Below are 14,634 nucleotides of genomic sequence, written 5' to 3' on the forward strand. Positions count from 1 at the left end.
CGAACCTGACTGGCCAGTCACTGGGTGCCGAGATGGCCACAAGGGTGCAATCGATGATGCCCTGTGCCTGGGGAAAATCCAGCGAAGGAGGCGAAACCCAATGCCCTTTATACCTGCGAGGCTGCGTCTCTCTGGAAGCGAATGTACTATCCAGCTCTGGCAAATAGGGCATCAGTGACCTATGAGATATAGTGGTGTGCAGCCATTTGTTGAATGCCACCAAAGTCCAGAGCTCATCCTTAGAAGGAGCCAGAAGCAAATAAGTTGAAGGCCACAGTGACTTTGTCAGCTACTGGCAGGGCATGGTGATCAATGCTGCAAGGTCTTCTGCAGCAAGTGCACAGATATCTGTGACCAATTGCCTGGTGAGTGGCCATCTCCTGCGCCACTGGTTCTCATCCATCTCCAGGTAGCTCTGTCTTCAACAGTATATCCTATGCTGAGGGTATGTCCTCTGTTGCCTTTAGTTATCCACAGACGGTGGGTCCTCCCCTTAGACTTTTTCTTTATAGTAGGAATATACTTAGAGTATTCTGAAAATATCCCCTTAAATGTCTGCCACTGCTTCTCTATTGATCTATCTCCTAGTCTAGTAACCCAATTCACTTCAGCTAGCTCAGCTTTCATGCCCACATAGTTGCCCTTATTTAAGTTTAAAATATTAGTCTTAGACCCACTTTCAAACAGGATGTAAAATTCAATCATATTGTGGACACTGCTACCTAAAAGTGCCTTCACTATGAGATTAATTAATCCTGTCACATTACACAATACTAAGTCTAATATAACCTGCTCTCTGGTTGGTTCCAGGATGTGCTGCTCTAAGAAACTATCATTCTATGAACTCCTCATCCAGACTAATATTTCCAATCTGACTTTTCCAGTTTACATGTAGATTAAAATCACCCATGATTATTGCCGTCCCTTTATCACAAGCACCCAATATTTCTTCTTGAATACTTTGTCCTACATTGTGGTTACTGTTAGGAAGCCTGTAGACCACTCCCATTAGTGACTTCTTTCCCCTCCTATTCCTCATCTCCACCCAAACTGATTCTACATCCTGACATCCTGAACCAAGGTCATCTCTAACTATTGCACCAATGCCACCCTTGATTTACAGTGCTACCCCTCCACATTTACCTCGCTTCCTATTCTTCTTGAAATGCCTGTTGTCCCCCTAACTATGGAATCTCCTATAACAACTGCACCTCTACACTTTGCTCTTGACCGCGCACCCCACCCCGTGCAGTTCCCCGCCCATTGGTACCCCGATCTGGACTGCGCTCCTTCAAGGTGTCTACTCTCTCTGTAGTCTCTGATGCAGAGTACTGGTTTGAGAGTGACACACACTCTGAAGACTCCTGTACTTCTTACTCTTCTAGATAGCCACCCCTCAGGGAGAGAGTGTTCAGGATAGCAGATGGATGGCTACCTCCTGGAATGAACTATCCAGGAAACACTCAGCCTCACTGATGCTTTGCAGTGATTCCAGCTGCCCATCAAGCTCGGAAACCCTGAGCTCAAGTTCAAGCAGCTGGATACACTTCCTACACATGTGGTTCCCCCAAGATGCATGAAATGTCCTGAAGTCCCACATGGCACAGGAACTGCAAGCAACAGTTCTCAGCTGCCCAGATATGATCAAGGTTACAGTTTGAGGAGAAAAGAAAGCCAAAAAGATCAATTTTCTCATGGCTGCAGCAGTAGGATGGAGAGACATGGAAAGTAGTAGAATTCACAAAAGCTGCAAGTCACCATTAGCAATGCCAAAATCTTTTTTTTCTTCAATAAACTTGTCCTTACAAGTTCTAATAGTGCATTTGCAGACATTATGAGATGAAGTAGGCTTGGAATGCCTCAGACTAATCAAAGCACCAGACATGAGGGGTAGAATTTCACAAGATGGGAAAGGGCAATCATGACTGAACCACATCTGATGGAAGGGGTAAAGTAAGGTATGAAATCCACACTAGCTCGGATTAGTTACTTGTCTGGCATAAGGCATAAGAATCAGACCAGTAAAATGCAGTTGGACCGGAGAATTCTCAACGGTTCAGGCAGAATATGCTTTGTTTTAGCCTAAGTATCTCAACAACAGTATCAACAGTAAGTATCTCAAGAATATCCAGAAGACAGACAATTGCTCTGTACATCAGGAAATCAATATCACATAATTAACTCCTATTATTTAATCTAAACATTAGGTAAAAAAGGTCCCATGAGCTTTTTTTAAAAAAAAGGCCCAGCATTAAATTAATTTTGTTTTCTATTTATAAAAATTAACATTAAAAAGTAGTATGTTTCTTTTATATAGGCCAATACATAGAATAAGAAATAGTTTCAAAATCAATCTTTTTCAACTGAAATCCATTGTTCTAATTTTACAGCATAATGGACATAATTACCTATAGTGCAATACTGGCCTCATACTGCCGCAAATAGGTTCTGTACTTACCAACAATACTATCAAAGAATGCACCTCGAAGATGCCAATCATTCTTATCATTCAAAAAGGTGATCATGTGCGACAAGAGAACATCATTAGCCTTTTGACGTCCAAAGAATACACAAAGCCGAGTTATACCATTCTCCATTAAAGTCTGCTTCACTATATTTTCTGGGTCACTCAACAGCGTCACCACTTTTTGCTGAACCATCTCATGGAGAGCTTGCAATTCTACAAACATAGGATTCAGTTCAGTATTAGTACTCAACTACAGGCTTCAAGAAATTTGAACACTTACATCTTAAGATTTAGAGAACAAAAAGGTTTATAACTTTTAATGCAAAAGAAATACCTGAGTCATAGTTTTCATTGGGGTGTAACATTTCTTCTGTTTCCTCACCATTTAGCTCGCTTTCCACATTCAAATTATTTAATTGGACTATTTCTAAAAATCGGAGAGCGGTCTCAGCCAAAAGTGCAATGTTTTCTGTTCAAATACAATAACATGACTTAGTGGAAGACAGTTCAGAGAGTAACTTTCACCAAAACAGATACTGTGCTTCCTGAAACATTATAGCAAGTGCTTTGCCCATTTGGCACAATTATTAAAAGTTATAAAGCTCTCAAGTACTATTCTATTATGGCTCAATATTCCACCAAAGGAGAATTGAAAATAGTGGACAGTGAACAAAGAACAGTACAGCACAGGAACAGGCCATTCAGCCCTCCAAGCCTGCGCCGATCTTGATGCCTGCCTAAACTAAAACCTTCTGCACTTCCGGGGACCGTATCCCTCTATTCCCATCCTATTCATGTATTTGTCAAGATGCCTCTTAAACGTCGCTATCGTACCTGCTTCCACCACCTCCCCCGGCAGCAAGTTCCAGGCACTCACCATCCTCTGTAAAAAGAACTTGCCTCGCACATCCCCTCTAAACTTTGCCCCTCACACCTTAAACCTATGCCCCCTAGTAACTGACTCTTCCACCCTGGGAAAAAGCTTGACTATCCACTCTGTCTATGCTGCTCATAACTTTGTAAACCTCTATCATGTCGCCCCTCCACCTCCATCGTTCCAGTGAAAACAATCCGAGTTTAACCAACCTCTCCTCATAGCTAATGCCCTCCAGACCAGGCAATATCCTGGTAAACCTCTTCTGTACCCTCTCCAAAGCCTCCACGTCCTTCTGGTAGTGTGGCGACCAGAATTGCACGCAATATTCTAAGTGTGGCCTAACTAAAGTTCTGTACAGTTGCAACATGACTTGCCAATTTTTATACTCTCTGCCCTGACCGATGAAGGCAAGCATGCCGCATGCCTTCTTGACTACCTTATCCACCTGCGTTGCCACTTTCAGTGACCTGGGGACCTGTACGCCCAGATCTCTCTGCCTGTCAATACTCCTAAGGGTTCTGCCATTTACTGTATACTTCCCACCTGCATTAGACCTTCCAAAATGCATTACCTTGTGTTGAACATTAATCCAGATTGAATGAATTTCGTTCCCCAATTTAAAAAGTCAGAAACATAATCATTCTCATTTATGTTGGTAGCAGTGATATATCTCTCTAAGTTCCAAATGTCTCACTCATGCACTGGCATATGGTGATGTCGCATTTCAGTGCCAAGACATAGGCCTCAATATTATCAGGAGGATGGAAAGAGTGCAGGGGAGCCCGGTGGCAGGGCATGATCTGGCAAAATCAGAGAACAGGAGGCACTGCTAATTTTAACAGCAGGGCCTCACTGAACTCTGCATTGACTCCTGCTTGACATCCGGCCAGACAGGGTTAAAATCATGGCCTTAGTGCTTGCAAAGCCTGCATTAAAAGACAGACTGAAGATGTGAACAGCGATGTATTTTACTCATTAAAAAAGCACCAGCAGAGATGGTATTGTAGGTACGAGACAAGGTTATTATACTCTTGAGCAAGAGAGAGGAATTGCAATCTCAGTCCCACTTAATCTGTCACCCAAGGGTGACTTGTGCCAATTTTAGAAATACCAGCAGGAATAACATTCCTGCAGGAGTAAAGCTTTTCCTCTGGCAAGCCAGCATGGTAGTTACAAAGGTCAGACTGGTTACTGTGATTTGCGGATTATGGACACTTAGCTGAAAGCTTTTGGGGTATATAATCAACATCTCATGACACCGTTACATCAAGTGAGGAGTGCTTGAAGGGCTTCGCTCTTTTCCCTCTCCCTGTTTGACCACAACGGGTTTCATTTTTTCTTACAGTGGATGTACTGGCCAATTCAGTCACTGTTTGATTACTTACTTGCTATGATTATAAGAAGAACCAATTGGACAGGTTTTCTTGAGTGAACTTTATTCGACCTAAACCAAACTAATAAAATAACAATGTGCCAACTTCACACACTCTGGAGGTTTACACACACATACGCACACAAATAGGTTAGAGAGTGGGGAAAGGTAGATTGGTTGAGTTAGCGTCCACAGGAAAAATAAAATCGGTATACAGTCTGTGGAGATTGGTGAATCAGCTGGCTTTTAGTTTGAAGAGGTAGATGACTGGTTTGGTGAGTCTCTTGGAGATAGCGATGTGGATTATTTCCTCCAATGTGGTTTCTGATTGTAGCTGGAGCATTCAGAGGCGGTCAGCCAACAAGGAGGAATTGAAAGCTTTCAAGCTGGAATGGAGAGAGAGAGGGGGGGGGGGGAAATGGAGAGAGAGAGGGGGGGGGGAAATGGAGAGAGAGAGGGGGGGGGGAAATGGAGAGAGAGAGGGGGGGGGGAAATGGAGAGAGAGAGGGGGGGGGGGTAAATGGAGAGAGAGAGGGGGGGGGAATGGAGAGAGAGAGAGGGGGGGGGAAATGGAGAGAGAGAGGGGGGGGAAATGGAGAGAGAGAGAGGGGGGGGAAATGGAGAGAGAGAGGGGGGGGGGAAATGGAGAGAGAGAGGGGGGGGGAAATGGAGAGAGAGAGGGGGGGGAAATGGAGAGAGAGAGAGGGGGGAAATGGAGAGAGAGAGAGGGGGGGAAATGGAGAGAGAGAGAGGGGGGAAATGGAGAGAGAGAGAGGGGGGGAAAGGAGAGAGAGAGGGGGGGGAAAGGAGAGAGAGAGGGGGGAAAGGAGAGAGAGAGGGGGGGAAAGGAGAGAGAGAGGGGGGAAAGGAGAGAGAGAGGGGGGAAAGGAGAGAGAGAGGGGGGGAAAGGAGAGAGAGAGGGGGGGAAAGGAGAGAGAGAGGGGGGGGAAAGGAGAGAGAGAGGGGGGGAAAGGAGAGAGAGAGGGGGGGAAAGGAGAGAGAGAGGGGGGAAAGAGAGAGAGAGGGGGGAAAGAGAGAGAGGGGGGGAAAGGAGAGAGAGAGGGGGGAAAGGAGAGAGAGAGGGGGGAAAGGAGAGAGAGAGGGGGGGAAAGGAGAGAGAGAGGGGGGGAAAGGAGAGAGAGAGGGGGGAAAGAGAGAGAGAGGGGGGGAAAGGAGAGAGAGAGGGGGGGAAAGGAGAGAGAGAGGGGGGGAAAGGAGAGAGAGAGGGGGGGAAAGGAGAGAGAGAGGGGGGGAAAGGAGAGAGAGAGGGGGGGAAAGGAGAGAGAGAGGGGGGGAAAGGAGAGAGAGAGGGGGGGAAAGGAGAGAGAGAGGGGGGGAAAGGAGAGAGAGAGGGGGGGAAAGGAGAGAGAGAGGGGGGGAAAGGAGAGAGAGAGGGGGGGAAAGGAGAGAGAGAGGGGGGGAAAGGAGAGAGAGAGGGGGGGAAAGGAGAGAGAGAGGGGGGGAAAGGAGAGAGAGAGGGGGGGAAAGGAGAGAGAGAGGGGGGGGAAAGGAGAGAGAGAGGGGGGGAAAGGAGAGAGAGAGGGGGGGAAAGGAGAGAGAGAGGGGGGGAAAGGAGAGTGAGAGGGGGGGGAAAGGAGAGAGAGAGGGGGGGAAAGGAGAGAGAGAGGGGGGGAAAGGAGAGAGAGAGGGGGGGAAAGGAGAGAGAGAGGGGGGGAAAGGAAGAGAGAGAGGGGGGGAAAGGAGAGAGAGAGGGGGGGAAAGGAGAGAGAGAGGGGGGGAAAGGAGAGAGAGAGGGGGGGAAAGGAGAGAGAGAGGGGGGGAAAGGAGAGAGAGAGGGGGGGAAAGGAGAGAGAGAGGGGGGAAAGGAGAGAGAGAGAGGGGGAAAGGAGAGAGAGAGAGGGGGAAAGGAGAGAGAGAGAGGGGGAAAGGAGAGAGAGAGAGGGGGAAAGGAGAGAGAGAGAGGGGGAAAGGAGAGAGAGAGAGGGGGGAAAGGAGAGAGAGAGAGGGGGAAAGGAGAGAGAGAGAGGGGGAAAGGAGAGAGAGAGAGGGGGAAAGGAGAGAGAGAGAGGGGGAAAGGAGAGAGAGAGAGGGGGAAAGGAGAGAGAGAGAGGGGGGAAAGGAGAGAGAGAGAGGGGGAAAGGAGAGAGAGAGAGGGGGAAAGGAGAGAGAGAGGGGGAAAGGAGGAGGAGAGAGAGGGGGAAAGGAGAGAGAGAGAGGGGGAAAGGAGAGAGAGAGAGGGGGAAAGGAGAGAGAGAGAGGGGGAAAGGAGAGAGAGAGAGGGGGAAAGGAGAGAGAGAGAGGGGGAAAGGAGAGAGAGAGAGGGGGAAAGGAGAGAGAGAGAGGGGGAAAGGAGAGAGAGAGAGGGGGAAAGGAGAGAGAGAGAGAGGGGAAAGGAGAGAGAGAGAGGGGGAAAGGAGAGAGAGAGAGGGGGAAAGGAGAGAGAGAGAGGGGGAAAGGGAGAGAGAGAGAGAGGGGAAAGGAGAGAGAGAGAGGGGGAAAGGAGAGAGAGAGAGGGGAAAGGAGAGAGAGAGAGGGGGAAAGGAGAGAGAGAGAGAGGGGGAAAGGAGAGAGAGAGAGGGGGAAAGGAGAGAGAGAGAGGGGGAAAGGAGAGAGAGAGAGGGGGAAAGGAGAGAGAGAGAGGGGGAAAGGAGAGAGAGAGAGGGGGAAAGGAGAGAGAGAGAGGGGGAAAGGAGAGAGAGAGAGGGGGAAAGGAGAGAGAGAGAGGGGGAAAGGAGAGAGAGAGAGGGGGAAAGGATAGAGAGAGAGAGGGGGAAAGGAGAGAGAGAGAGAGGGGGAAAGGAGAGAGAGAGAGGGGGAAAGGAGAGAGAGAGAGAGGGGGAAAGGAGAGAGAGAGAGAGGGGGAAAGGAGAGAGAGAGAGGGGGGAAAGGAGAGAGAGAGAGGGGGAAAGGAGAGAGAGAGAGGGGAAAAGAGAGAGAGAGAGGGGGGAAAAGAGAGAGAGGGGAAAAGAGAGAGAGGGGGAGAGAGAGAGACAGGGAAAGAGAGAGGGAAAAAGAGAGAGAAAGAAAGAGAGTGGAAAAAGAGAGAAAGAAAGAGAGAGAAAGGAAAGAGAGAGAGAGAGGGAGAGAGAGAGAGAAGGAAAGAGAGAGAGAGAGAGGGAGAGAGAGAAGGAAAGAGAGAGTGAGAGAGGGAGAGAGAGAAGGAAAGAGAGAGAGAGAGAGAGAGAGAGAGAGAGGGAAGTAAGAGAAGGAAAGAGAGAGAGAGAGAGAGAGAGAGGGAGGGAGAGAGGGAAGGAAGACAGAGAGAGAGGGAAGGAAAGAGAGAAGGAAAGAGAGAGAGAGGGAGGGAGAGAGAGAAGGAAAGAGAGAGGGGGAGAGAGAGAAGGAAAGAGATAGAGAAGGAAAGAGAGAGAGGGGGAGAGAGAGAGAGAGAGGAGAGAAAAGAGAGAAAGAAAGAGAGAGAGAGACAAAGACCCACTTAAGGTCTGCTCAGAGTCCAGTTGCTTCTTCTCTGCTGCAGAGTAAAATAACAGCTTAAAACCACATATGGGATGGGGCTCGTCACATGACAGTCACTCAGTGAATCAAACATAGCATTTAGCAGTATTTCTCTGCTTGCTGAGAGAACAGGTAGTTCCTTTAAACTTCCTGGCTCTTGGTTCTTGCTGGGGACTTAGCAGACATTCCGTCTCTTGCAGTGTCGGATACAGTCGTGAAAATTAGGTGTTCATCTTAAGTTGAAAGGATGACTTTGCTGTCAGCTTGTCTTTTTAAAAATAAAATGCAAATTCAGATCTCCAGCCAGTGGACCAAAGAAAATTATCATTCAACAAAACACATTAACTTAACACCTCCCCACTATGTGAAATGAAATGTGACAACAGGAACATTTCATTATGAGGCCACAAATAAAACAGAAACTGTACATACATAGTCATCAATCTGTCATAGCCATGCTCTAGTTTTCTTATTCATCCAGAATTGTGCACGAGCACAAATGGGGAACTTCAACTGCTTTGAATGGACTCAATCAGCTTCTGCTCCAGCATTCACCAAATTTCCTCATGTATTTCTACAAAATATTCCTTTTTCAGTTTCTCTATATCAGTGAGCTCAACCCTGGATTCAAAGTTGTTCATAACTTTGTGAAGATCATCCAGTGCTTTTTTGTACATGTTTTTTCCTGCGCTCATCCAGCCTTGCCCACAATTCCTCCTCAGTTAGGATGCTTGACTTGTAGTCACCACCACCATCAGCACCCTCTAAATCTACTACAAAAACGTTTTTGGGCTTAGGGTTTTCCTTTGGCGTCTGAGTTTTTCTGCGTCTCCCTTCAGAATTTAAATCTTTAATTTCTAGGTCTTTAGTCTTTTATTCCTCCCGACCTTGTCTCGGTTTCCTGGGACCTTGGCGATAGGAATTTTGTTTGATAGGAGGAGCTCTCCCACATCCACATGGTGTAGGGTTAGAGTTGTGCACCCTGGTTTGTCCCTGCAGATCCCTTTAAACGCTGTGAGCAGCCTTGTTAGGTCTCCTCTCTGTTCTGCATTAAAATAGGAGAGTATGGTGTCTTATTTCCCTAACATTTCAGTGTTAGCTAACCAAACGGTAGGGGATTCGATTTGGAAATCCTCCAGGTCTTCCTCTAACTCGTCCTCACTGTCCCTTTCGCCCTCCTCTTTCCTGACTGCCTGACAGACTTGTGCTTGTTCATTTGCTCCCTTCCTGTTTTAACATACTGACGCAGCACAGCCTTTGCTTCTTCCCATGATCTGGGGTGTCAATTATATAATTCACCTGACAAATTCGCTTTATTACTCTGCACAGGCCACTGAACCGGGCTTTCAATGGTTCTCCCTGTATTGGTAATAGCACTAACACATGGTCTCCGGGCTGAAGTGTTTCTGGCCTTGGCATATTTATCCACCTGTCTTTTCATAGCTGTCTGGGAGATTTTTTAGGTGTTCCTGAGCCACTTCACAGACTCTGGTGAGCTGGTCGCAGAACATGGAGATGTAGTCTAATAAGTAAGATTCATCCCAGTGTCCCAAAAACATCTCCTTAATTAGTTTTAGAGGACCTCTCACCTCGTGTCCATAAACTAATTCAAAGGGAATAAAGCTGGTGGACTCATTAGGTGAGTCTCTAGTTAGCAAACAGAAGAAAGCCCAGAAATAAAAACAAGAAATGCTGGAACCACTCAGCAGGTCTGGCAGCATCTGTGGAAAGAGAAGCAGAGTTAACGTTTCGGGTCAGTGACCCTTCATCGGAACTGACAAATATTAGAAAAGTCACAGGTTATAAGCAAGTGAGGTGGGGGTGGGGCAAGAGATAACAAAGGAGGTCTAGATTGGACCAGGCCACATAGCTGACCAAAAGGTCAGAAGAAAGCCCAGCCCTTTGTCCCAGTCATGGGGGTACTCATAGCAGTATGCCCTGATCATTGTCTTTCGGGTCTGGTGGTACCGCTCCAAAGCCCCTTCTGACTGTGGGCGGTAGGCTGAGGACTTTAGCTGGGTTATACCCAGATTACCCATGACCTTTTGAAAAATACTGGACACAAGATTTGTGCCCTAATCCGATTGGATCTCAGCAGGCAGCCCATATTGGGTGAAGAATTGGGTTAGCCCCTCCACCACTACCTTACCAGAGATAATTCTTAGAGGGATAGCCTCCAGAAATCGAGCAGCCACATCCACAATAAGAAGATACTGGTAGCCCCCTTTTGTTTTCAGCAGGGGCCCCACACAATCTACCAGCACTCCTTTGAATGGTTCCTCAAAAGCCAATATGGGAATTAGGGGTGCAGGTTTTATTGCAGGTTGAGGCTTCCCACAACCTGGCACATATGGCAAGTCTTACAGAATTCCACCATGTCCTTGTGGAGTTGTGGCCAGTGAAAATGCTGTCTGATGCGGACTTGTGTTTCTCTGATACAGAGATGTCCAGCCATTGGAATCTCGTGGGCTATTCTCAATATTTCCCTACGGTATCTCGGCAGCACCACTACCTGGTGAACCAGTGTCCACTCTTCGTTTGCAGGTCTGTGAGGAGGTCTCCACTTCCTCATCAGTACCTCATCCTTTAAACAGTAGCACCCTGGACCCCCCTCTGCTTCACCTTGGGCATTCTGTGCTAACTTTTTTTAACCCTGGGTCGGCTTGCTGAGCCTCGACCAAGAAGGATCTATTTAACCTATCCTCTATTCCCCAAAGGTTTCAGATAACCAGACAGTAGGGTCATCTGTCTGCAATGCCAGTTCAGCCTCCTCTGACGGAGCTTGTTTGGCCATGGACCGGGTCATCAGTCAGGAAAAGTGCTAGGGACCTTTTCCAGTAACTTGCGTCTCCCTGACCTCTTTCAGTCTCTCTAAAACCAATGGGGAAGCTACCACCTTCACCCCCACAAGATCATTCACAAGAGCAGATTGACCCTGTCCACAGGTAAACTAGGGACAATCCCCACGATTACTGGTCCTGAAACAAGATTGCACTCCAGGTTCACCCTTAAAGGTATGGGCATATACTTTCCTCCGATATCATTTACTAACACTCCAGTATTCAACGCACTGTCTGGTGATAACGTCATGCCTTTTCCCAGCAGAAGGGACTGGGTGGCCGCTGTATCCCTAAGTATAACTATGGGCTTACTTGCCTCATTCGAGGGGTATGGGGTCACTTTTCCTCTGGACACAAATTCCTGGTAACTCTCAGGGATTTTGTTACGTTTTCCTGCACTCTCTGTGGTAGGTTTACTGGGTTTTACTACCACAGTTAAAGCCACAGCCTGGTCTGCTGTGTTTTCCATCAGGGCCCCTTTTCCTGCATTGGTCTGGTGTACCCTGACTAAATCTATGGGTTTTCCCCATAACTTCCAGCAGTCAGCTTGACAGTGACCTGCCTTGTTACAATCGAAATATATTGGCTTCTGGGTGTCACTCCTGTTCTCAGAACCTTTCTTTTTGGCCTGAGGAGGGCCCTGTGTTTCCAGCTCTCCCTTCTCGCTTATGGCTGTTCATCCTCCTATCACTCTCGTACCTTCTACTCTTTTCAGGATTTTGGAGTGACTAAGAGGAGTTTCCCTTGAAGCAAGGCTTGTGAATAAGTGTACAATCATCATCCAGGATTGCTGCCTGCCTGGCTCTTGGAACCTTTTGTTCCTCCACATGGTTTCTTATGGAAAGGGGAAGTGAATATTTGAACTCCTGGAGGAAGATCACCTCTCTGAGGTTTTCACAGGTGAGCTCTATCTTAAGTGCTCTTAACCATCGGTCGAAAGCGAGTTGCTTAACACTTTTGAACTCTATGCAAGTTTATTCCAACTGCTTTCGGAGAGTTTGGAATTTTTGGCAGTACGCCTCCAGCTCGTATGCACTCAGAATAGCATTTTTAGTCATCTCATAATCTGATGAACCCACATCAGGCAACATTGAATAAACCTCATAGGCTTTTCCTGTTAGTTTGCTTTGCAATGACAGTGTCCAGCTGTCTGCTGACCACTTCAACTGTTTTGCAAGCTTTTCAAAAGAGACGAAAAATGCTTCCACATGCCCCTCATTGAACTTTGGTATCAACTGGGAGAACTTTAAGAACACAACACCTAGTCCTGAGCTAGGCGTAACTCCCTCACTAACTGTGCTTTCACTGGGTACATTAGGTCTTTCCCTATTCAGTTTGAGCTGCCTTAACTTGAATTCCCTCTCTTCCTTCCGTTTCTGGAACTATCTTTCTTTCTCCCTTTCCTGGAATTCTAATTCTAGTCTCCTCTGTTGTAGTTGTACCTTAGTTAATGTTACTTTGTCTGTTCCAGATTCTGTGCCTATCTCCAGTTCTTCTGTGTCAATTTTAAAATGGTTGGCCACAAGTTTTAGGATTTCAGGCTTCCTAGCTTTTGGATGGATAGTAATCTCCAACTACCCAGCTACATTCCTCAACTCTTCAACAGATGGGGCTTTTAGCCTGGCCCAAGTTACTTTACTCTTTTTTTAGGAAGGTACTGGCCTCGAATGTGGTTATTTTAGTACCGTAACACTGAAAAATCACAAAACAAAAACCTGCATTGAAGTTTTTAAATTATTGCTAGGGCTCAATTTGGTTTCCCACTTACAATTTCCCATTTGTCTTTGGGTTTGATCCCAAACGTGAGCCCCAAATTTCTGTTACAGTCAAGTGAGGAGGGGCTGAAGAGCTGTCCTCTTTTCCCTCTCCCTGTTTGACCACAGCAGGTTTAATTCTTTCTTAAAGTGGATGTACTGGCCAATTCAGTCGATGTTTGATTACTTACTTGCGATGATCATAACAAGAACCAATCAGACAGCTTTTCTTGAGTTAACAAAGAAACAGGTAACTTTATTGTACGTAAAACAAATAAAATAACAATGCACCAACTTTCACTCTCACACACACTCTGGAGGTTTACACACACACAAATAGGTTGCAGAGGTGGGGTAAGGTAGATTGGTTGAGTTTGTGTCCATCTGAAGAAAAATGGGTATCAAGTCTATGAAGATTGGTGATTCGGCTGGCTTCTAGCTGAATTCAGCGGTCCTGAGGCTTTTAGTTTGAAGAGGTAGATGATTGGTTCGGTGAGTCTCTCGGAGATAGTGATGTGGATGATTTCCTCCAACGGGGTTTCTGATTGTAGCTGGAGTATGCAGAGGTGGTCAGTCACAAAGCAGGATTTGAAAGCTTTCAAGCTGGAATGGAGCGAGATAGAGAGGAACCCCCCACTTAGGGTCTGCTCATGTCAGAGTTCAGTTTCTTCACTGTTGCAGAGAAAAAATACAGCTTAAAACCACAGATGATGAGGGGCTTGTCACATGACAGTCACTCAGTCATTCAAACGTAGCATTTAGCAGTATTTCTCTGCTTGCCTTTAAACTTCCTGGGTCTTGGTTCTTGCTGGGGACTTAGCAGACATTTAGTCTCTCTCCTTATAACCACTGCAAAATAGGATACAGTCTTGCAAATTAGGTGATCATCTTAAGCTGAAAGGATGACTTTGCTGTCAGTTTGTCTTTTTAAAAAAAAAATGCAAATTCAGATCGCCAGCCAGTGGACCAAAGAAAATTATCATTCAACAAAACACATTGGTGTAACACCACCATCTGATCTCTGTTTTTCTGCTCAGAAACAGAACAATTTATTATTCTGATGAAAGATCATTGAATTGAAACACTGGGCTGAGTTTAGTTGTGCCGGTGGGGCTTCCGGTGCTGGGCCAAAAAGGTGAGGGAAATCTTGCCACAGCCTTTCAGAGCCCTCCCGATGCAATTCAATGGCACTCGGGCACTTAAGTGCCCGGCACCAGGATGCCTGTCCCTTTAAGGACAGGGATCCCACTTCCAAGAGCTTCTGGGCAAACAAGGGCCGGCAGCTCAGTGTTATCTGCATTGCCCCCGTGAGCAGTGGCCACTGCTGGTACTAGAGGAGGCCTGGGACTAGGCCCAACATTGGAGACCTGGACCAGAGGTGAGTGAGGCAGGGTTGCCCGGGCCAATCCAGCAGGCCCCAGTGATGGGGGGGGGGGGGGGTGGGAGGGTGCGCAACAAGGGTAGAGGGGGATGTTTCTGGAGGTACAGTCTTTGCTGCCAGGGGTCCTCCGCGTGCAGGAAGAGGCCCTTAAGTGGCTACAGATTGGCCACTTAGGGCTTCAATTGGTCTTTGGGCAGAAACGCCATCTTCAGCCTTTCCCACCCCTGACTTAATTGCAATGCAGCGGGCTTCTGCCCCCCCCCCCCCCCACATCTTCCGTCACAACTCCACAGGCTCTTCCATCTCTTGCGGGGCGGGAGGGGAGTGGGGGGGGGGGGTGGTGTGGGACATTAAATTCCGCCCATTAACTCTGTTTCTCTCTCCACGGATAGTGTCTGACCTGCTGAGTATTTCAGCAATTTATGTTTTTATTTCAGATTTGCAGCTCACTTTTCTATTTAAACCAAAATTACCATTTGTACGTAACACTCGTAGCTGACCATTTGCATGCATCTGGCATAAAAGA

The 14,634-nt window shown here is 47.1% G+C and overlaps 2 protein-coding genes across 4 annotated transcripts in view; one reads left to right on the forward strand and one right to left on the reverse strand.

The window, feature by feature from the left end:
• The window catches only part of pik3r4 (phosphoinositide-3-kinase, regulatory subunit 4), a 114,973-nt gene that overhangs the window by 81,958 nt on the left and 18,381 nt on the right, over window positions 1-14,634 (reverse strand). For all 3 annotated transcript variants that reach the window (XM_068056071.1, XM_068056061.1, XM_068056081.1), the window contains exons 4-5: window positions 2,802-2,936; window positions 2,459-2,680 (exon numbers count right to left, since the gene is read on the reverse strand). In XM_068056071.1, the coding sequence (XP_067912172.1) occupies window positions 2,459-2,680; window positions 2,802-2,936 (357 nt within the window). The remainder of the gene's footprint in view (window positions 1-2,458; window positions 2,681-2,801; window positions 2,937-14,634) is intronic.
• The window catches only part of si:dkey-118j18.2 (uncharacterized), a 130,359-nt gene that overhangs the window by 6,973 nt on the left and 108,752 nt on the right, over window positions 1-14,634 (forward strand). The window lies entirely within an intron of this gene.

This window comes from Heterodontus francisci, chromosome 2 (genome assembly GCF_036365525.1).
Source record: "Heterodontus francisci isolate sHetFra1 chromosome 2, sHetFra1.hap1, whole genome shotgun sequence".
NCBI classification, from domain to species: Eukaryota; Metazoa; Chordata; class Chondrichthyes; order Heterodontiformes; family Heterodontidae; genus Heterodontus; species Heterodontus francisci.